This window comes from Crocuta crocuta, unplaced genomic scaffold (genome assembly GCF_008692635.1).
Source record: "Crocuta crocuta isolate KB4526 unplaced genomic scaffold, BGI_CrCroc_1.0 scaffold16, whole genome shotgun sequence".
Taxonomy (NCBI): Eukaryota; Metazoa; Chordata; class Mammalia; order Carnivora; family Hyaenidae; genus Crocuta; species Crocuta crocuta.
This window is the reverse complement of record NW_027531893.1, coordinates 65,819-90,881: the sequence shown is the minus strand read 5'-3', so window position 1 is coordinate 90,881 and position 25,063 is coordinate 65,819. Positions and strand designations below refer to the sequence as shown.

At 33.6% G+C, this 25,063-nt stretch overlaps 1 protein-coding gene across 4 annotated transcripts in view; it reads right to left on the bottom strand.

Moving 5' to 3' along the window:
- The window catches only part of POT1 (protection of telomeres 1), a 78,481-nt gene that overhangs the window by 21,920 nt on the left and 31,498 nt on the right, over positions 1 to 25,063 (bottom strand). For 3 of the 4 annotated variants that reach the window (XM_077773277.1, XM_077773275.1, XM_077773279.1), the window contains 5 exons: positions 18,049 to 18,179; positions 14,454 to 14,744; positions 9,408 to 9,563; positions 4,339 to 4,508; positions 3,145 to 3,233 (listed from right to left, as the gene is read on the bottom strand). In XM_077773277.1, the coding sequence (XP_077629403.1) occupies positions 3,145 to 3,233; positions 4,339 to 4,508; positions 9,408 to 9,563; positions 14,454 to 14,744; positions 18,049 to 18,179 (837 nt within the window). The remainder of the gene's footprint in view (positions 1 to 3,144; positions 3,234 to 4,338; positions 4,509 to 9,407; positions 9,564 to 14,453; positions 14,745 to 18,048; positions 18,180 to 25,063) is intronic. The other variant, XM_077773278.1, reaches the window with a different exon arrangement.

The following is a 25,063-nucleotide window of genomic DNA, read 5'->3' as shown; positions in this document are numbered from 1 at the left end:
TAAAAGAGAGAGAGAGAAATATATGACAGAACAAAGAGAATCCAGAAAGTAGGTATATGAGTATTCACTGTGCAACTGTTTCAATTTTTCTGCATGCTTGAATATTTTTATTATTTTGGAAAAACACAGTGAAAAAAATAAATGGAGACATGGATAATAAACTTACTAAATTTAATATGATAACTTGATGAATACCATAAAATAGGATTTTACTTTAACAAGAAAGCAAAGGTAGTGAACACAGCAATAAGTTTTAATAGTGGTTTCTAAAATCAAGAATTTGAGACTAAAAGAGTACCCATATTTTGGAATACGTTAGCTTACATTCTATTGCATATTATATACAATACGTTTTAGGGGGCACCTGGGTGGCTCAGTGGGTTGAGCATCTGACTCTTGGTCATCATGATCTCACAGTTCATGAGATCCAGCCTGATGTCGGGCTCTGTACTGACAGTATGGGGCCTACTTGGGATACACTCTCTCCCCCTCTCTCTGTCCTTCTCCCACCCTCTCTCTCAAAATAAATAAAATTTAAAAAATTTATAGTATGTTTTTATAATTTATTTTATGTGGCATCATATATAAACATGCATTAATTGTCCTTCTTCCTCAATATCACTAATAAATGGCATTAAGAATTCATGGCAGGAGAACCTGATTGGACATTATAAGCTGACTAAGAATTCTGATGAATCTGATCACCTAGTATTAGCCATTCTGTATGAAATGAAAACATTTATAAAAACCTTAAAAAAAAAAAGCAGCAGAATAATAAGAAAATCTGAGAATTATGCATAAAATATATACATGGTCTCTCAAAAACTGATTAAAAAAATTTTAAAAACCCAACAGAAAATCAGGTAAAGGGTAAGAAGAGGTAAGTATAAAGAAGAGGAAGTAAAAAGGACTGATACGGGCATCTGGGTGGCTCTGTCAGTTAAGTGTCTGACTTCAGCTCAGGTCATGATCTGACAGTTCGTGAGTTCGAGCTCTGCTTCAGACTCTGTCCTGACAGCTCGGAGCCTAGAGCCTACTTCAGAATCTGTCTCCCCATCTCTCTTTACCCGTCCTCTGCTCACACTCTGTCTCTGTCTAAAAATAAACATTAAAAATATTTTAAATAAGAAAGGGTTAATACAATATATAATATTTTCTATTTCCAAAGTACTCAAGGAAACTAAATAAGATATCACCTTATATCTGCCAAACTGTCAAAATGTATATATCCTGTTAACCTTCAGTTCCATTGAGAGTGTGAGGAAAGGACATTCTCCTACACTGCTATTTGAATATGAATTCTATGCCACTTTGTCATATAATCTGACCACATCTATTAAAATAAAAGATGTGTTAATCCTTTGATCTGTCAACCACTCTTTCAGGAGTTCATTTTAGAGAAAGAAAAGCAGGAATGTACAATTGTTCAAGGATAGCTATTAAACCATTATTTGTCAGAGCAGAAAACTAGAAACCTAATAGTCTATCAAATGGAAAATAGGTAAATTTATAACCTTAGACTCACATTATAAAATATTATGCAACTATTAAAATAATGAATTTGAGTAAGATGGACTACCCCATAAGGAGATCTATGATATATTGATAAAGAAAGCAACTGTGTAGTACATCCCATTTTTGTTAATATTTTAAACAGAGGGGAAAGTCACATCTGTTTATCTATAGAAATATTTGTCTGTATAAACATGAAAGTGTTGAAGAAGCCACACTAAACATTACCTCAGGAGTGGGCATAAAGGCATGAGGCAGCTGTGTCACTTGGTATCGTGACAGTTATTATTAACTTTATAAACAATTTAAAAATCTCTGTGAAAGGAGAAAAGAAATTTCAGAGTATAATTATAAATTATGCTGTCTCCAAATGACTGTCAATTGAAGTAAATTGGTGTCCTAATTGTAGTTTAAATAATCACAGATCAGTCTAAAATGCCATCACCAAGGTGCTAGGAAATGTGGAGAGTTTTAAGGCAGAAAGAATAAAGAAATAAATGTAAAATATGTACAAAAAATCAGGGGCACTTGGGTGGCTCAGAGTTGGTTGAATGTCAACTCTTGGTTTCAGGTCAGGTCATGATCCCAGAGTTGTGGGATCGAGCCCTGCATCAGGCTCTGCGCTGAGCATCGAGCCTGATTAAGATTCTCTCTCTCTCTTTCTCCCCACTCCCTGCCTGGACTCTCTCTCTCAATTAAAAAAAAAAAAATCAAATAATCTGCACTTGAATCTGACAGACTTTGCCATTAGTTAATAGCTAAGTAACCTTGGGTGAATTACATGACCCCTATCACTCAAAGCCTGTTTGCTTTCTATAAAAGGGACAAAGTAATTTCAACCTCAAAGGAATGCTGTTAAGATTAAATAATAATGCATGTAGGCACTTAGTAAGTTCCTACATCAAGCAATATATGTTAATTTTAATGCTTGTCATTACTGGTATAGAAAAAGAAAATACTCATAAAATAGATTATAAATTTATGTATACATACATACACATATGTATATGTATATAAATGGCACAGATTCTAGGTCCCAGAATGTACAAGGAGACATTAACACAAAATGGTAAAGGAGAAAAATCCTACAGAAATTTAGATTTGAATAGTATAAAATACAAATACAGAACTAAGTGTGTGTTTAAGATCATATAACTAGGTACTTTATTAACTTGATAAATTGATAAAGACTGGGACCTATATGCATCTCTAAAATATGTATGATCAAAAAATAACTGAACTCTTTGAAATAAACCTGCAAAAACAATCACTGTTCATTTTAGAAACTGACAAGGAAAATGGTTGCCTAAGAAATATAAGATTTTAATGTGTATATGTATATATACACATATGTACACACAAATACATACATATAAATACTACCTATATCACAAATTAAGTAATCCTTACCATCCCAATTTGAAAATGCAATTATACAATTAAGGGAAGAATAATGTTTACCTTTGCATAGGACACAGATAAAGATTTAGCCTATTCCTTTACAATTAATATGGATTTAACAAAAAAGAGAAAGAGGCAGAGATGGGAAGATATTAAAAAAAGAGAATATGGATTGATAACGCCATTTTACTTAGCAGAGACTAAACTGTTAACATTAAAAACTATCCTTACTTGAAAGAGACCGAAAGCTGTCCTCACGTTCTGACTGACATATACCATCAAAACCATGAATGGCTGTCAAATCTGCAGATTCTAAAACCCTATAAATGAAAGAATATAATTTCAAATCAAATTGCATAAAACAAAGTCAATGTGATCAGTTTCGTTCTATCCTTAGAAAACAAGAAATCATTGAAATTGTACAAAAATTATGTATATGGGTACACCTTCTTCAGGAAAAGGCCTATAGATTTCCTCAGAATATCTGAGAGTTCTAAAATCCCCCAAATTTAAAAAACCTGATTCTAGAAAGATACTAGTGAAACAATAGGATGATGAAATACGGTACACAAAAATAAACCCAAGAATTTCTTGGATGGGATTCTTTCAGAACAATCTTATTCCAGATTTGAGAAATGAAATACTATGCTCTATACATGGCAATATGAGAAATAAAGGAGTACAACTGATTGGTTATTAAAATAGCTAATTTAACTGGTTTTAAAAGTCATCCTATTTCAATATACTAAAACATTAAAATATTATTTCTTTGAACTTACTGAACAGGTCATTTTCTAGAGCTCTTTGAAGATACACAAAAGATTTATCTTTTATTCCTCTAGAATACTAGACACAGTTCCTGTACACAAGGAGCACTACAAACACTTCACAAAGAAGGAAACTGCATATGTAGCAAGACTTTTTCTGGGCACATTTCTAAGTTTTTAAAATATGACACTCTAAAACATCTCTGTTACCTATTTTATCAGTCCTAAGCACTACAGAAAGAGAATTATTTTTTCATGGCAGGATTAAGGACATTTGGGATTCTAGATATGTATCAAGTTTTCCAAACTTTAGCTCAGCTCCAGTTTCAACTGTTTGCTTGTGTACCTGGGGAATGTGCCCCACGGCAGGAGAAGAGCGTAAGCACAGAGTAGACAGAAGTGTACAAGGAGCTGTTGGAAACCTGACAATATACCCATAGCTCTGCTACTATTTAGCTATTTGAATCTGCAAGCACTTGATTTCGGTTTCATCTGGTTCATCTATTTAGACAAATGGATAATGGCACAGTAGCCTATGAGAATCAGTTATAAAGAACATATCAGATCCACCCACCCCAGCCCAGAACAATAGTATCTTGGAAATCAGCTTAATTAATACCTCACTAACAATTTCTAACTGGGTGTATAATATGCTTACTTTTTCAGTTGATCCACATCAGAGTTACTTTCTGGCAAGACTCTGATTCCCCGGCCATAACTGGTACCCCCATGGAGATGAAACTCTAGAGCTAACAATGTTGCTTGGTTCTCCAAATTCACTGATTGAAGTTTGGTATGGAGGCTATAAATTCTAAGAAAGCTTCCAACCTAAAGACAGATTATTCATAATTTTAAAAATGGAGAAAAATCAAACAATTTCTGATACATAAAATACTTAACATCAACTATGGGGCACAGACCAATAGTCAAAAGTGCTGACCTGTCAGAAAATATACTGGTATGCGATGCTGACATGTACTGAATATCAGTCTCAAGGACACTGTATCAAAATCAAAACTTGTTTTTGTGTGTGTGCACATGTGTATATACATGTACATGTTTGTGTATATTTATGGATGTATATATACATATGTATACATAGGCCCATGTATTTTTGTAGATGTGTATATGTAATATATAAGTACATGTATATATACATATTACATATCTATCTATCCATATGTTTTTTCAAATGAAAGACCTATCTTCATTTCAGAGATACTGAAGTGTGAAATAAAACTGAATCTTAGCACTGATAAAATACACTAGTTAAGAAACCTATAAATTAAGTCAAACCAAAGCTCTCTATTTGATTTGAAAACCTGTTTAAGGTTTCTTGAAACAACTTGCTTTGGCTACTTTAAGGTAAGAGTTCATCAAATACAGTTGCTAAAATATTCTCATTATGAAAATACTAGAAAATATTTTTTTTAAATAAAATGTATTTTATTTAAAATACATTTTAAATATTTTTTAAATGTGCTACAATATCAAAATAATAAATATCCCCCTATTCCACAAGTTCTATGGAAAGAAAGCTTTTGTAATACACACTTTGTCACCATAATGTGAAATACATTCTGTAAGTTCAAATACCAGACTAAGCCAATTATAATTTTTAACTAAATGTTCTATAATTTTAGATGTTTTGTTTCATCTTGAAAATGTCTTTTAACTATGGAGTATTTGTTTAAGGGAGAAGACTTAAAATGAGAGATGCAGAATGTTTATAAACTAAACTGACACCTACTCAGAGGAAGAAGCTATATAGCCTTTTTCTAACCCAGTCATCATGTTTTTGTGAGAAGGAGATAGGGCATTTAGGTCTTTTTTTCTTTGACTTCTTCCACTGACATACATCTACAACATGGCAGGGGAGCAGGGTAAAGAGTCAAGAGAAAGAAAACTCAGAAAGAAAAAAGAAAAGAAGACAAAATGACTTTTCCTCATGCTCTCTAAAGATACTGGAGGAAAAAAAAATTTCTATTTACTTTTATCCCACCTTTTCTGAATGCTTATTATTCTGTGATTCCTTTTAAAAGTAGGTAATACACTAGTACATGCATATACAAAGCACTGAAAGAAAGCCTAAACACATGCAGCACCTGGCTGGCTCAGTCAGTAGAGCATGTAACTCTTAATCTTGGGGTCCTGAGTTCTAGCCCCATGTTGGGGGAAGAGGTCACTTAAGGGGGGGAAAAACCACCTCCCTCTAAATAAAATGCTCCATGTAAATTAAAAAAAAAAATTGTTTAAAAGAAGGCCTAAACATGGAGAAAGAGATCATATTCATATATGAGAAGCTTCAACATTATAAAGATAGTAATTCCCCCCAAATTAATTTTTAAAATCAGTATAATTTCAACCAAAATCTCCAGTGTCTTACATGGAATTTGAAAAGCTGATCTGAAAATGCATATGAACATGAACAGCAAGTCAGGTTTGGAAACTAAACTCCAAGGGTGGGGGGTGGGGGCAGGGAAGGTTTGCTTGATCTGTAGAATCATTTAAAACTAAGCCTATAATAATTAAGACTCTCTGGTATAAATGAGGACACATGTATGAACACGGATATATCTTAAAAATATAAAAGGAAAAAGTAAATTACAGAATAATACATATACTTTATGCATTTTCCAGAGAAAAGTACATAAAATAAAAGCATAATAAACCTGAGTGTACATACCTACATGTTAGGATAAATAGAAAGATACTAAGGAGCAAAACATGAGAATGAGCGGAGGAACAGAGAAGATTCAACATGTAGAGATTTATGTCCTAAAAATTAAAAGGACCTGAAATTAGTGTGGCAAAACATTTAAAAATATTAAGTTTGGACGGTAGGCACTTGGGTATTTATTACACTATCTTTTCCACTACAGTATTTCATAATAAAACAATATTTAAAGACCAAGGAAGAATTTATTTATATAAATAGGCTATCAAGATGACAAATTGTTATTTCCAAAAATTCCTTCTGGAGGCAGCATTGTATTTTTTTTTTGAGCTTGCTAAATATAACATGAAATGTGCCAGATGCTCTACTATAATAGACACATACTGCTTAGTCTTGTCAGTAATGTGATAAGATTCTAAAATTATAAGTGAGGAAGTCATAATCAAGAATTATAAAAATATACTTTCAAAAATTGTGATAAATATCCCTTTCAATAAATACCAAAAAGAAACTAAGGCAGGGGCGCCTGGGCGGCTCAGTCAGTTAAGCATACAACTCTTGATTTCAGCTCAAGTCACGATTTCACGGTTCATCGTGAAATCAAACCCTGTGTTGGGCTCCGCGCTAAGTGTGGAGTCCACTCAAGTTTCTCTCTCTCCTATCCGTCTGTCCCTCCCCACTAGCAAATTAAAAAGCAAAGGAAATGTAGCTATTAAGAAATCACTCTCACTTCAGAAATAATTTAAATCTTCCACATGAACTATGGACAAGTTCCCTTTAATATTTTTAATTACTTGTGTATGTCTGAAAATAACGAAACTATATAGCTCTTAGGTCATTGAAGGCCAAAACATAATTATGCCTATATATTTTTTATAATAATGTTTAAATTGTGTCAGGATAAGACTAGGGATTATAAATATACTGCTTTAATTTCTAGACAAAAAGTTTGTTGTGTGTGTGTGTGCATGTATATGCATGTGTGTGCATGAGTATGTGCCCCCGTTACATGGGTTTGTGCATGTGTGCTTGTGTAACCCTCAAAAAGCAAAATTTAGGAAGAATGTTAAGGGTGATTTCAACTGTAAAATGTACTGCATATAAAAGCCAATTATATTATACTTAAAGATTGCCTTCACTGTCCTCTATTAAAAAATATTTCTTTCCTATTCCTATACAAAAATACACGTATTCCGTGTATTTAAGTATAAAAATTCAATTTCAAACAGCTGTCTTCAAGTGCTGATAAGAATTCATTTGTGTTACCATCATCTGACTGGGAATTTCTTAAGTTAATATGAAATGGTAGAGAGGTTTTCTTAGAACAAATAAAATGTGATGTCAATACACATTAAATAAAAGCTTACAGTTACATTACTTACAGAGACAATCCTTTCCATTTTTCTATTACATTGCAGATAAATCATGTAATATTATGATATCATTAGAAAAGATTAAGTGCCCTATATTTTCTTAGCAATGTGTGCTCAGAGCACCCTCTAGTGGGTAAGATAAGGTAGACAAAAAGGGACCTGAAAAAAATTCAGTCATTGATTTGTTCATTCACTAGCAGATACTATTTACTTCATCTTTGCTGTAGGGAGAGCACTGTGCTAGGTGTTGTCAGGACTTGGACAAAGAAATCAGGACAGGTGCGGGGGAACAGCAAGACTTGTAAGAGCAGCATAGGGAAGGAGAAGGGAATTAAATTGTGGAAGTGGAATCTAAAATAAAATGTAAATCTAACATTAAAAAAAACTCTATATGTATTTTTAAAAAACTTTGAATTGACTCTATCATTACGTTTATTTTTGAAATAATGTAGAGAAAGTCAGGGAGAAGCATCAAAAGTGTATTTTCAACAGTCACTTTTCTCTGATCTGTTAGGCAGGAAAACATGTACACACACACACACACACACACACACACACACACACAGGACAAGAAAGTTCAGTTATCACTGAACCCAAAATTTCAGCCTAACTTATTGATAAATTGGGTGGGCTTATTTGTAACACAGTGTTAGAAGAACTATTTCCTTCTTTAAGAACATTTATTTACAAAGGGAGGCTATGCATAAAATTCAGATCGAAAACAGCTGCAATTCACTTTTACTGTTTTCTTCCTATAAGGAGGCCATATAACTTTCTATAAGCAGGCTGTATAAACTCCTTAAAGGTAGGATCGAAGCTATTTGCAATAAAGAAAATCATTTCCTTATACTGCCTAAAAGGACTGGCTCTGGAAACAAACACTATAGATTCACATCCTGGCTTCCCCCAAGTAGCCGTGAAATCTTGGGCTTAAGAGCTGACTGCTCAGTTTTCTCATCTGTAAAACGGGAATGGTGACAATAGTGACTACACAGGATAGTGTTAAACATACCCAAAGTGTTTAACAAATGTTACTATTATCACTGTTGTTATAATGATGCCATTCGTTGCTAGTAAAGATACTTCCAAATAAAAGGTACAATAAAGAAAAATATTCCCCAAAATATTAATAATCAAGAGCCACATCTCAACAGTGTGCTTTTACCTAAACAAAAACAGTAACTCAAAAGTGGTGAGCAAATCTAATAAACTGTACAGTACAAACACACACTATTACAGGTGGATCAACAATTTCTTAAACTCATGAGTACAAAGTTGTGGGCTACATTTTCAAAAACCAATTAAGAAAGCTTATTATAATAACATTATAGTTATTAATTATTATTAAGAAAGATTAATAAATGTTTACGTTTACAAATATTTTCTACAACTGTGTACAAGAACATTTTTCCTTATTCCTTTTATAGTAAAGTTGTGTACAGTCTTAGAATATTCAGGAAACATTCTTTAATTTTTATAGGTTATTCAAGCCATTGTAATTTCATGAATCTTCTATTTTCCTTTTCTTAGTCATTTGTTTTAAATATATTTTACAAATTAAAAATTAAAGAAAAATAAATTGAGTTAATTTCTAGACCTCAAATATCATCTATAAATGTGATTTACCCCCACATTTATAAAAACACAAAAGAGCAAACAATTGCTACTCAACATCACCTTCAGAGATTTTGCCACTTGAACATGATTATCATAGACTAAAATGTCTATTGTGAGATTCTGTAGCTGATGGATGTGACTTAAGTCTCCTTCAAGTACAAGGTCTTGTATTAAGACTCTCCAAGAGGGGAATGGGGTCCTGGTGCCATCCCATACCTGCCAAAACAGGGTAAAGCAAACTTTAATGATCTTTTTGAGTAATGGTGGACTTTAAAAATTTCTGGTAATATAACTTGAAAGTAATTAAATATATTCCCCCAAATATCTGCTAAACTTTAAATATGGTGTATATTCTGATTGTGAAAGGATTACATAGGTATAGGTCATATAGAAACTGTAAAAAAAAAATGCACACTACCTAGAAACAAAGTACTAACATATTGTTTTTTTCTTCTGTGTATTTATAATATATGTCTTTTTCTCTTTTTAACTGGCATTATATTCTGCTTTGCATTTCTTAGTTTATTGAGCAATTTATCATCTAATGTAGATATTTTTCTAAAACATGATTCTCAATTGCTTCATTCATTTTATGGTGTGAATATATAAAAATTTATTAAACTAATCCCTGTACTGGTGATTTGAGTTGTTTCAAATCTTTTGCTATTTTAAATAACTTAAAATACACCTTTATGACTGTATCTGCTAATTTTATTTTTTTAATGCTTTATTTATTTCCGAGAGAGAGAGAGAAGAGGAGAGGAGAGAGAGGACAGTGTGAGCAGGGGAGGGTCCAGAGAGAGAGGGAGATACAGAATCTGAAACAGGCTCCAGGCTCTGAGCTGGCTGTCAGCACAGAGCCCGATGTGGGGCTCGAACCCACGTACTGTGAGATCATGACCAGAGCTGAAGTCGGACGCTTAACCAACTGAGCCACCCAGGTGCCCCAAATTTTGCTATTTTAAATAATTTAAAATCACCTTTATGACTACATCTTCTAATTTTCTTAAGTATAAATTCCTAACTTTTAGGAATGTATCCTAACCTTTGCTCATTTTTTCACTTTAATTTGGAAAAGGGTTTTGAAAGTATACATAGGAACATCCTTTTTAAGTCAGAGGTTATGAATTCAAATGAATAAAAATTGTGGGTGCTGGAAAAGACATAATAGATTGCTATGTAAGCTACATTAGGATGAGGATGGAAACATGGGCACAAGAGGCGTAGGCACTACCCTCTCCTTAGGCTGTGAGCTAGCTGTGCTGTGCGAGGCGTTTAAGAGATGGCTGTGCTTTGTTATAAAAGGGTATGACAAAAGACATCTGGCATGAGACAAGAATGCCTCTGCATGTGAGAAATTTGGCTGGACAAGAGAAACAGGCTCTCTGAACAGAATACCCTCATTTCTATAGAGAAGCTGTCTGCCAATGTGCGCTTACAATACTGGTGACTATGCCAAGTTTCAAATAAACAATCACTGAGTTTGGGTCACTCACTGTTCCCTAAATCATTCAAAGAGCCAGGACAAACACTTTGGGAACTGGTACAGTATACGTCACCAACATTTTTGTCCACCTGGAATTTGTTATTTCATTTTGGGCAAACTGTATTTGTGACTTTAAAATGGCTTTACTAACAGATGAATCTCCCAGTCTTTGGGGGGAGGGGCTGAGAGAGTAGAACGTTGCTACATTGCTTTTAGGCTTCAGTTCTAATCACCTAGAAGTCAGTCTTTTGTGTTTTTTTTTTAATATTTTCTGGAACTTTTGTAATTCTGTATCAAAACTTAATCTGTTAGGAATTTGTATCTTATATACAAATTTGATTCGTTTTTCCAAATAGATAACAATCACCATTTAGCAATCTGTCTTCATCAATTTGAAATGTTATCTGTTATTATCATGTATGTATTGAGTGTACAGTGTAAGACTGTTCCTAATCTTTTCCATTAGCTAGTCTTACTATAATCTTAATTACTANCCCATTGAGGTTTTTTTTTTTTTTTTGTTCAAGCTTTTCTTGTTTTATTCTTGATTATTTAATGGTTCTAAAAAAAATTTAGAATTAAAATCAATTTAGAAAATTTGGTTTTAACTAAAATGGCATTTTATTTTTTAAAAAAGCTTTAAATGAGAATAAAAAAATATTTTAATATGCTCAGTGAGGTTTTGTAATTTTGCTCACAGAATTTCAGGGACTTCTTTCATGAATTGGCTTGTTTTATGGTTGTTGTGACTTTGAAAGAACTTTTGTTCATTTCTATGTTCTATTTATTACTGATAGGTACCAAAGCTATATTCTACTAATGTTTAAACCAGTTATCTCACTGAATAATTTTATTTAAAAAAAAATTTTTTTTAATGTTTTATTTATTTCTAGGAGAGAGAGCGAGACAGCGTGAGCAGGGGAGGGTCAGAGAGAGAGTCACAGACTCTGAAATAGGCTCCAGGCTCTGAGCTGGCAGTCAGCACAGAGCCCGACGCGGGGCTCGAACCCACGAACCGCGAGATCGACCGGAGCGAAAGTCGGACGCTTAACCGACTAAGCCACCCGGGCGCCCCATAATTTTATTATTCCAAATAGTTTTTCAATTCATTGTTTGGGTTTTATATCTTGTGACTACTCACCTTCTGTTTTTCTTTATTTTTTGTTTTTCAAAAATTTTTAACATTTATTCATTTTTGAGAAATAGACTGCGACTGGGGGAGGGGCAGACGGAGAGGGAGACCCAGAATCCGAAGCAGGCTCCAGACTCTTGAGCTGTCAGCACAAAGACTGACGCAGGGCTTGAACCCACGAGCAGTGAGATCATGACCTGAGCCGAAGTCAGACGCTTAACTGGCTGAGTCACCCAAGAGCCCCTCTTCTTCTTTCTTTTAAAAGAGTTACAGCTCTCTCTTTTTTTTTTTTTAAGTGAATTTCTCAAGATTTCCTGAACAACATTAGGGAACTGAAAATAGTGGGTATTTTTGTCTGGTTCGTGGCATTACTAACTCCAAAATTTGAACACTAAATATTTTGTTTGATTACAAGAGCAATTGTTTATCAAGTTAAGGAGGCATCTTCTAATCCTAAACATTCGACATAATTTGCTAAAGATTTTCACAAATGTATTGAACATTTATGAAGAGGATTCTAATTTTCCTAAAATTACCCTAAAATCAATTTCCTAAATTTCTGATTTCTAAAATAAACCATGGATTACAGTATATTACTACTTTAATACATTACTGGTAGAACTGGTATGATTACAATGAATTTATATCATAGATACTAATAAAGGAATCAATATTGGTATCGTCTCCATGTTGAGACAGGAAATAATTATGTTGTTACATTCCATGCTTTCCACACCTCACTTGGAGTTAATGGTTGGCTCCTTTTGTGCTTAAAACATAATTCAAAAACTTATTTCTGGTATGTGTTATGAAAATCAATTTCATAAAAAAAAATCACTCAAAATTCAATTTCCCAGCGGTAATGAGTAAAATATTGCTATATATTCTTCTTAATATATTTTTACTATGCATATAATACATTTTAGTATATAAAACTGCATCAATCTCCAATAGAATATTATAAATGTCTACCTTAATAACTATGAATCTACAATGTCATTTTAAGAATGTTCCATAATACGTAAATACTTCGCACAATTCTCTACAGTTAGTATGAGTTTTCTAATTTTTGTTACTGGAATATAAGAATATTTTTTAAAATCCATTTTCCACATTTACAAAGTAAATTTAGGAAATTTACAAAAATAAATTTACAAAAATAAAATTGTTGAGTCAAAGAATATACAGACTTTTGAGATTTAAATTGTCCTCAAAAAAGTCTTACATTCACTTCTGAATGCTGTGTTTTAAAATACCATCTACATAAAAGCTGTTTTCACTTATCTGAAAAGGCTATCTATAAAAATGGGATGCAGGCGTATGTTTTGTTGCTTTAAAGTGAATGTACATTCCGCCATGTCAGCTAAAAGGTGGCAGATTTTATCTCAGAATTTAAAAATTTTCTACACAGCAGTGGAAAGATGGAGTACATTCTGCACAGTATATTACTTGTCATTGGAAATATTTAGTGCCTCTCAAATGCTCACTTGTTAAGGATGCCACTTTGGGCATCCAGAGTGTGATCAGTATGACTGGCTGACCTATGATTTCTTCTAACTTTGGATGATTTTACTTTGCTTTAACTTCACCTGTCATACTTGACTTACTTATCTTTTTTTACATCATGTACTTACTTTCCTCAGAGTATTTCATGTGTATGTAAATGTGCTATTTTCAACTTTAAAAACTTCATATTTCATTCAACAACTTCTATCTTCACCATTCCTTCATAAGGGCAAGGTATAAATGAAAATAATGCTAAATGCAATACCTGTCCAAGTGTCACTGTATGGTTTCTTGTCCTACTGTTTCAAAGAGCCAGAAGCTAAAGAAATAACCACAGGAGCAGAGCTGAAGCAGTCTGTTTAAATGCATCCTGACTAGGGTGGATAGGTGAGGTTAATATTGCACAAATACCTTTTTCAGAAGCTATTCATGAGTAAACATGAATAAGGTAGGTGTAAACAAAGATTAGATAGGTCTTACTTTACTTTTTGAAATCCTGATTTAAAAACAAAACATAACAAGAAATACAATGTACACTTCAAAACCATCCATGATCTATCCACGAAGCAGGCAATGAAATGACATGGGAAGAGAATCCAACGTCAATGAGCCAAGAAAGTAAATGAGAAGCAAGGCTACCTTAACAAGGGAGCAGAAATATGCAGACATAGAACAATAACCGAAATATAAGAGTAGAAAACAACTCCATATTTTATTAATACTAAAATAATAAGCACATAAATAAGCCATAAACTATATTTAAACTATTGATACTAGTTTTCTTTGGAGGCATAAAAAAGAGAAGTTCAAGAGTAGAGCTGGATGAATATCTATGCTCATCAAAAATGGGAAGTTAGATTTAAAGTTCTTAATATAATAGAATTTTTATGGAATATTTATTCCATCAGAATGCTGAAATATAAGCTCTGTATAGATATGGAGGTGGTGCTAACTTATAATTTCAAGTATTTAAAATACCTACCTTTAGTAGAAATGACGCTCCATCCACTTCGGCTTTGCCCAAGAGCTGACAAGTCAGGTCAAAATACTGCAGTGGTTGAACATCACACAATTTTACTAATGTCGAAGAAGGGGAAATATGAGTAGATGCCCAAACACGTAAAGCTTCTACCATTCTGTGGTCCTCTGCGGTGAAGTTAAAATACTTGCTTGAAGTACGAGGTATGATAGGAGCTCCCAAAGTTCCTTCAAATGTCAAAGAGGCAAAGCCAGAGCTGGTGATACCTTGAGTCTCCTTTTTATATACTTGGATCTAAGAAAGTCGAGCAAAGTAGAAAACAAAACAGCTTGCCAATGCAGAACCCAAAAACTAAAGACACTTGAGGGTTTATAAAATCTTGCCAGAATAATTCTTTATATATAATCATTTAATACATTTCATTTAATTAGCATATGAAATTATATGGCTATATAAGGCTACATCAAGATCTGCTGTGTAACATTTATTTCTATTTGTTAAAGGTCTAGGTGGTCAACTCCTTGATTAGATCAAGCTGCACTTTTACACTTATTACTTTTCTTATTACAGTATAATTTACAAAAGGAAAAAGAATAGTGACAATTACTTATGAATGTTACAAGGAAAACTAGAACACTTAAAATATAAGACTTCAAAGTGAACAAAATACAAGAGGCTAAGGTTTCATCAGTCTGATAGAGCCAAGACAGTGAGACAGACTTTGGCTTTCAGGTTCTGAGGCTCGGCTATTAGATGCACAAGCATTTAGGATGGTTACATCTTCTTCATAAAGCAATATTTTTGTCCTTATGAAATGCCCCCTTTTAATCTGTAATATTCTGTCTGATATTAACATAGTGATTTCATTTTCCTTATGCTTATTGTTTGCTTGGTATATCTTTTCCACATTTTGCAACTTGCTTGTGCCTTCAATTCATGTAGGGAGTGATATTTGTTCTTGCTTTTTAACTCAGTCTTTTTTTTTCCTTTGGAAAGAGTGTTTAGTTCTTTTACATAAAATTACTGATACAGTTGTATTTAAGTCTACTATCTTGCTTGTTTTCCTTTTCTAACTCCCCTCTTTTTGCTCTTTGAAAATTTTGTTCTACTATTCCTTTCCCATCTTATTTTGACCTTATTAGTGTTCTGTTTACTTCTTCTGAGCTATGAATGAATCTTTATCTCAAAGTCTATTTGGAATCAGTATCGTTCTATGACCTAATCCCTATTTTCCAGATCACATTTCCACTTGCCCATATCCTGTTTTACACTCTCTACTGAAAGTGTAATGACCTCTGAAGACAGTAACTTTTCAGTGATACTTTTAACCATCTTTTGTACTATCATTCACATTTTTCTACATATTTTATAAACCCCATCTTCCAATGTTATTGTTTTTCTTTTAAATAGCCATTTATCGGTTAGTGAAATTTTGGGAAGAAATACAAAACATTACCTTTCCGATTTATTCACCAGTTTCTTTTTTAGTTTTGGTCATTTCCTAACTATCAAAATTTTCTGGTTGGTAACATGCTTCTATCCTGAATACAACCATTTAGCATTTACTTATACTGAAGATATACTGGCTGTGGATTCTCTCATTTTTATAAAATATTTTCTTTGGATACAAAATTCCAGGTGAATACATTTTCTATCACCACTTTTAATTTCTCACTGCTTTGTTCTTCAGGTGCCATGTTTTCGGTAAGAAATCAAAGATGGCTGGTACTACTGTTTCCTGTGTGGAATGTGTTAGTTCTCTGCCAGCTCATTTCAAGATTTTTTAAATGTTTTTCAGTGATTTCACAGTGACTTGTTTAGATGTGCTTTTCTCTGAGGTGCCAGCATGGAGTACACTGAGTTTCTATCATCTGCAAGTTAATGTTTCCTTCAAATTTGGAAAAATTCTGGTCCTTTCTATTTATTTTTATAAATATATTTTTTTCCCATTCACACGGTTTTCTTATGCATCTCAAATGACAGGTATCACCATTTGATATTGCTCCACAGGTCCCTAGGGCTCTGTCAATCTTTTGTTTATCCTTGTTCTTTAGATTAGATAACTTCTAGTGATCTATCTTTAAGTAAACATAATGTATCTAATCTATTTAGCTTATCCACTAAATTTTTCATTAATAATAAAAATATTAATATACATACTCACTAAAACATATTAAACTGTTTGCAGCAGCATAATCCTCAAACTGAAAACTACCTAAATGTTCCAGAAAATATATAAATTCTGATGCATTCACACGGCGGAATTCCACTTAACCAATGAAAATGAACAAAGTAAAACTTTAGGCAGTAATATGACTGAATCACATGGGCACAGGCCAGACATTAAAAAGAAAACCAAACCTAAAGTCTATTCTCTTTATATAAAGAACAAACAGGGATGAAGCTAATGTATGTTGTTTGAAGTTAGGAGAGTATTTATTCCTGGGGCTGGGCTAAGTGTTGACCACCCTGGATAGTGTATGAAGGAAGTTTCTAGAGTGCTAGTTACAGGACTACACTTACATTGTGAACTGAAAGATGTACGTACAGTCTACTTCAGTTAAACAACAACAAGGGTAACAACTAAAAACATTAGGAGGGAGGAGTGCACTGCCAGAATACACATACTATAGGAAACAATAGTATGTGAGAAATGTTATTTTTTGAAGTTGGGATAAGCTTATAATATAATGCTAAGATGATAATATTTCTATTTCTCTTTTAACTTTACAGGTGTTCTCTACTACTCTTCCATTCTCAGGAAAAAGGGATTAAGAGATCAAGATAGGTAATTCCTACCAAAACTAAGAATAGATCATACCCAGAATATTGTGCTCACTTATGAGCATCTCACCAACCATGAGGGACACAGATAAACTAGAGCATTAGAAGAAAAACAACAATCAAGATAATGAAAGAGTTGCATGGAAACCTTCATGTAACAAGAAGAAAAGATGAAGGGACTAAATTACTTAAAACTCACGGACTGAAAATATTAAAGTATTGAATTTTTTTAGAAATCACATTAATAGCTCTACCTTCACATTAAAGCGTTTTTTTTTTTTTACTTTACTTGCTTAACTGTTAGCATAATTTTATAAGTACTGAAATATCATTTTCATGTTTTAATACATTTTTCATAAAGATCAACTTACTTTGATTTCATACTAACATCTCAATGCTTTCGCTGTACTTGAATTAACACAACCTCCCAATCTCTGTGTGATTTTTTTAATAAAAAAGTAAAATAAAACAAAACCCTATTGGCCTAGGGCTTCTTTTTTTTTCCTCACTCAATTCTACATGGAACACCTTTAAACCATCAGTCTATATTTAGAAATGAGAAGTGAGAATGCAACTAGTCTTAATCATGGCATCTAATACATTTCTGTGGAAGGAAGGCAGACAGTTTGTCCAAATGAAGAGGTTTCCTAATATTAATTATTTGAAGTCTGGTATTATTTATATTTCTTCTTATCTCTTGAAATGCTTGATGCCATTTTCCACCACTGTGACCACATAATTAGTGATAGCTAGTATTAGGGAAAAATACAGAGTTTCTTCAAATACATCTGAGTCTGGATAGTATGAATTTTACCTTCAGTCTGTGAAAGCGAACAATATCTCCATTTTTATAAATTATTGGTAGGGCTTCATAATTTCCACTGAAGAGCAGGCAGGTTAACTTTACATTTGTCTGGTCCACAATTGTTACGACTGAGCAATAATCTGGAAAACACAAAAATATTTTACCTTTCAATATTGCAAAGAATTTGACAAAATAAGAATATGGGTGAATTCAAAACACCAAACAAATTTTTATCCCTCCTTTGAACTAAGCCTTCTGAGGACAGGATCAAAACATAGAGACATTTTCTTGGCTCTCAAAATGCACTGCCATATTATTTTGCGCAGTACTCCACAAAAATTTTAGAAAAGTTAGTAAAACAAAAATCCTAATTAATATAAATCATCTGGATGGGTATAACATATTATTTCAAAGTTTAGAAATCATGAAACAAATAAAGACTCAAATAAAATATAATTTATAAAATAAACAAAAAAGTTAGGATGAAAACAAAAGACTAGAAGATATTTGAAGTAAATGTGATGAAGAATCAATATTCTGCCTAAAGATCCTATGAAAACTGATTATACAACCCAGAATTTCACAGGGACTATGTAATTCAAATGAACAAACAATTCTTAGAAAATTTTATTGACAAAAACAAACTCAAAAGAAAAAATGAGGATTTGCCAGTTACTTACAGAAGATTACACATTAGAACAAGAAACTGGCAAAAAAATTAACTGGCTTGCTATGAAAATGAAAACTTCAAATACTGGTGGTAGTCAAAGCTGTAATAGATGCTACCTTTGGATATGCACGTTTCAGAAAGCTGCACACTGAGGAAGTGTGTTGACTTCAGTCCTTCTCAGTACCCCAGTAATTACTGGCATAGAAAAAGAATAAACCCAGAATGTGAAGGAAGAGAAGAGAGGGGGAGCGAAGGAGCAGGGGAGAAAACAGCAGCATGTTCCAGGAAGAAGGGAAAACAAATGGTTGGGGCTAAAATGAACAGGGAGACTGCGATCCAGAAGATAGTATAAAGCGGCTACAGTAAAGCTAGGAGCTACTGGGAATAAGGGTAGGAGTGAAAAGTAGAGCCAAAATCAAGATTAATTAAAAGTTTTCATATAGAACAATTGTTTTGATAACCACCTGTCCTGACCTCTATTGCCCAGGAAAATGACTTCAGGTAAGGAAGCATTGTATTTAAACCTAGCACTTCAGGGAACACACATTGCTTTCCAAGGGCATTTTTCACTGATTAACCAGAAGGTGCTAAGTCTTCCAACCTGGGTGTTATCACCCATAATAAATCCTTCCATATTATCACATTAGGGGGCTTACAGCCTGGTGGGCAGCTCCCTTTCCACCCACCCACCATCAATCAGCATGCCCTATATAAGTACTATCTGTCTCTGTCAAGAGTTCCCATTCAAGGAGGAGGTCAAATTGGAAAAGCAGTCTTGAAAAAGAACAATCTAAGATTGTATCACAATGTCAGATTTCAAGACAGGCTACAAAGCTATAGTCATCAAAACTGTATGGAGAAACAAAGTACTTATATACAAAGCAAACAAGATAAATGTTTAAAACCTAAAATAAGCCATGCCTATGTTTTAAAATGTAGGGGCACCGGGGTGGCACAGTCAGTTAAGCGTCCAACTTTGGCTCAGGTCATGATCTCAACGGTTTGTGGGTTTGAGCCCCGCGTCGGGCTCTGTGCTGACAGCTAGCTCAGAGCCTGGAACCTGCTTCAGATTCTGTCTCCCTCTCTCTGTGCCCCTCCCCCATTCGTGCTCTGTGTCTGTCTCTCTCAAAAATAAACATTCAAAAAATTTTTAAAAAGAATAAAGAACTGAGGAATTGTTGCCAACAGTCACTGGGAAGGAAAGTGACAAAGCCAGTCCCTTCACCATGATTAGATGAACCTAAAGCTAAATGCAAAGAGAGCAGCACTTCAGATCCCACTGATAACGATGAATGTACTTTGAATAAAACACAAATGCTCCAAAGGTTTTAAATTCCATAAACTTTCATGACAGACAAAATACGGGGCAAAGAAATTACTAGTCTATCAAAATCCGACTCAGGTATGCATCATCAAACTTGAAACTTTTTTTTTTTTTTTACATTTTTTTGTTCTATGACAGCTGCTGCAAACCACACATCACAGATTCATTTGTCACAGAATGAACAAACCCACACATCATATTTGTGCTGGAGAACTCTTTACTACTTACATGCATAATGTGATTTTAAGTTGTAGTCATCCTACATCATTCTCCTCACTTTAAACGCTTCAAAAGGAGCCACTAATGTAAACTGGGCTACAGTGCAAAAATAAAATTGCACATTTAGCATGCGTAATTAAACGTTAGCTAAGATGAACTGACACAGCACCGTCCTTGTAGCACATACATAATACTGAGAAATAACTGAAAATTGACTTTGGGATTTTAATTTTTTAAAAAAGCTTAATCGAAACCTCAAAATATTGAAAACCTTCTCATTGTTTTGCTTTTCCTAAGAAAATGTCAGTTTTCTAAACAATGACTTGGTGGGCTTTGAAGGTCTCAGGTGACACTGCATATGCCCATCGTCTATAGGGTCTTTCTAAGACCCCCACTAGCTTCTGCAGTGCCTTACTGCAAATTAGAAAAAAGCCTCCCCTTTTCTCAAAAAGAAAAACTGCATGACCTGAAGACTTTCCAGAGGAATGTTACGGAGCCCAAGAGAGAAGCAGTCTTCACTGGACATACACATGCATCTGTATTCCAGTTTTTTCACATAAACCCACAGAAAGAGGAACACATATGCCACTTGCAATGCACACATTCCTTCTCCAGGCCCTTCCCCTTCCCTGCTCCCGAGAAGTCAGGTTCAGAGTTAGCGTGATTAGGGTGTCCGGATTAGAGCTGGGCTGGGAATGGACAACGGAGAGAGAAAGCCTTAGGGGATGCCCAAAGAGCATCGCAACAGGTATGTGTCTGCCAGGTGTGCAGGTGTATGCTCAGAATTCTGAGTGGCAGATGAAATGGGTCCTTAGGCTGGTAGAGATTTATGTAGAAGAGGGCACTCCCCAGCTGCATCAGGACTTGACTGGGGAGCCTGAAATATCCACACCTGCATGTTTTCATGTAAGTGGCTCCATGTGGATGAAAGTGGCATCTCCTTAGACCACACTGTGCACCACATATCTAAGCTATCATATGCCAAGTCCTCTTTCATTACTTTTTCTTTTTTTTTTCAAGTTTATTTATTTTGACAGAGAAAGAGAGAGAGACAGAGAGAGAGAATATCCCAAGCAGGCTCTGTGTTGCCAGTGCAGAGCCTGATGTAAAACAAGTGGTATTTAAATAAAAAAAACCTGTTCAATAATTTTCTCTCAATTATAATAAAACAACAATCTAAATGAAATACTAAATAGCTTTCAAAAGCTTCTTTCAGGTAGCACGTGATTTATGATATGACTAGAAACCAACCTACCCATTTTAACAAATACTAAAGAGGCAAACTGATGTTTTATTTTACTGCTTCAAAGAAATGAAATGTCTTACCAAATATCCATCAAAAATGACTGTATAATAAAAATACTTTCCCCATGCCTCATTTTTAGCTTATTCCCAAATGAAGGAAACATAACTTGTGAAATTACGACTTACAACTTCCTATTTTAATAATAAAGTTACAAAGTCAAAAGAGAATAGTCTATTTTCTTGATAGCTAACACCAACAGGAAAGGTAGAAAGAGTAGAAAGAACTTTAATAAATCAGTATTCTTACCTTACCTAAATAGTACATTTAGGTGCTAATATAAAAATACAAATTCCTTAAAATATATTTTAGAATAATAAAATATATATTTAAACTTTTGAGAAAGTCCGGACTTTAATGCTTTAGCAAGACTTCATACGTAAACCGTTGACCAAGTATTTACTTCATGTAACCTGATATAAATCTGGAGAAGATAACAAATGATAAATTAAGTCCTATATTCTGCATTCTTGAGTAACTCACATAATTTCATCAGTATGATTGGGGTAAACTGCCTTGGAGTTTCATTATAAGGGGAGGCTGGTACTTTAATTAAAGGCTGCATGTATAAATTATACAATCCACAAAAAAATTCCTCCATGGAAGTGTTTCACCTCCTTCTTACCAACTACAGTACTGTTTATAAACCACTATCAGTATTTCAGTAAGTTTCCATCTGTATAAAAGTTTATTACTGAAACAACCAAATACAAATTATAAAAGCAAATCATAAATCAACACAATATTATATGGTATGATATTATTTGTTTTACAAGTTTACTCGCTTTACTACACAACATATAACAGCACTCCCTTAATTATGCTAGTGTGAAGTTACACTAATTTCCCCTCATGTTTTAATTACACTGAAAAAGATAATGAAAGGCAGGAAAGAAAGCATAAACATTATGTTAGAGATATATATAGTTGTATATTAGCACATATACAGATTACACAGATTAGATAGGTAGGTAGGTATGTAGGCTGATATTCTGTGAGTTCATATGTGTTATTCTGGAATTATGTCTAGAGTTTTACGTTTTACCCCACATATTGAGCAACCACAGTAGATATGGTATACTTAGGTGTACAGATTTATACAAAGACTAGCAATGGTCTCTATCTTCATAGCATTTGTATTTCAAATGAGAAAAACAAAATAATAGTAATTTTCAAAATAACTATTAAAATGTATTAATACTCAGCAATAATGAATACATGCTATGACACGATTATACATTTTGATACATGCTACAACATGAATGAACCTCAAAATCATTGTTAAGTGAAAGAAGCCAGAAGCAAAGACCATATGTTATATGAATGTACCTATATGAAGTGTCCAGAAAGATACAGAGAGAGAAAGCAAATTAGTATGAATACTGCAGATATAAACAACATATTCTTGCAAGTCTTAAAAAATACTAAAATGATAAATGAAGAAACAAAAAACTATGATTAACAAGAAGACTGTATTATTATATGAAAAATTAGAATGGAGATAAAGAATCTTACCAACCCAAACATCTCCAAAAAGTTCATGTGGAGATTATAGCAAATACTCTGCCTAATGATTAAACACTGGACATCTGAACAGTCCTACTCTTAATTAAGGAGAACCATCACAGTGTCACATATTGGGAGAAGAAAATTTATCTGGAGTTCTCTGTTAGGTGTTGCTCCTCAGATCTCTATATACAAGAATACGTATTATATGTGACTTGCACATCACATTATTTAATATATGATTTTGAAACAACATGTAAGTTATCAGGAAAATGTCAAACCATTTCACACTACATACAAAACAAAGTTCCAGGTAATATATGCAATATCTGTTCTTAAAAATATTAAAGAATTTTAAGGGGTGCCTGGGTGTCTCAGTCGGGTGAGTGTCCCCGAATCTTGATTTTAGCTCAGGTCATTGTTCGGGGGATTGAGCCCCATGCTGGGCTCCACGCACTCAGTGCAGAGTCTGTCTGGGATTCTCTCACGTGCCCCTCTCCTGCTTGTGCACACATTCTCTCTCTCTCTCAAAATAAACTTTAATAAAAAAAATTTAAAGAATTTTAAGAAAATATAGACTAATATTTTTCAGATCTTATAATGAATGAGTAAGCCTTTCCAAACAAAATTATGACTCTAAAAGTATGTTAAACATTTGTATTTTGAAAATTATAAGCACTAAAACTAAAAAGTTGGAAACAGCATCTTAATACTTATGACATAAAAGAGATTAATACCATTAGTAAATAAGAAGCTTCCAGAAATTGTTGACAAGACTACAAAACCAAAAAAGAAAATATATTTTGATTATCTCAATCAATGAGTGTAAAGTGGAAGAAAAGTAGTACACTGAAAAAGATCTTAAAAATGCAGATAGAAATCAAAGCAATTTATAACTTGAAAGTAATATCTGTGAACTTAAATATTACTAGAATTCATTTGACCTGGTAAGTGATGTAGCAAAGCATTCCACTGATGGCCACTTAAAACATTTTATTTGTAATAATTCTGAATAATCTTTCAAAGACCTACTGCCAACTGTATTACAATTCTAGCATAAAAATAAAGTTGCTGATTACATATATAATATACAAAAATTAGTTTTACCAAATATAGAAGGTTAAATACAGGGGTGTCTGAGTGGCTCAGTCGGTTAAGCGTCCAACTTCGGCTCAGGTCATGATCTCACAGTTCGTGGGTTCGAGCCCCATGTCGGGCTCTGTGCTGACAGCCAGCTCAGAGCCTGGAGACTGTTTCAGATTCTGTATCTCCCTCTCTCTCTGACCCTCCCCTGCTCATGCTGTCTCTCTCTTTCTCTCTCAGAAATAAAACATTAAAACAATTTTAGAAAGTTAAATACAAATAACACTTTTTAAGTTTTGATCTAGAATATAAACAAAGTGTATAAAATGGAAGTATTACAAGTCTTTAATAATGATCTGTGAAAAAGACTGCTAAAAGAGCATAAAATTATTCATCAACATACTACAGATATTCCATCGCTTAAAATTATATTTAACTTCCTCGCCAGTTAGCTTTTGAAATTGAAAGTTCACATTTTCATTATAAAAGTCTGACAACTTTTATTGCTATTCCAAAGTCTGGGATGTTGGCCTCTTCTTCCTCATCTATCAAAATCCAATTTATTCTCAAAAGTTCAGCTTAAATGCCATATCTCTTAGAAGCCTTTCCCCTGTTAGCATTAATCTCTCCATTCTCGCTCCCAAAGCATTTTGTTTCTTTAGTTATAGCATACAAATGCGCCCTAGCAAACTGATTAAATTTGGGTCTTCTTCATCTCCCTCATGATAAAACTCTCTGAGAGTCTATCATTTTATCACTATGGACAACAACCAAGTCCAGTGCAATGCTAGACAAATCTGGCAAAGAAATTCTTTAATTGAATGAATAAAAGAATGTAACTTAAGTTTTAAGAAAGAATGAAGAAACCGTACTGCTTTTTATGATCCATTAAAGCAATTCAAATTATAAACTAGTGAAA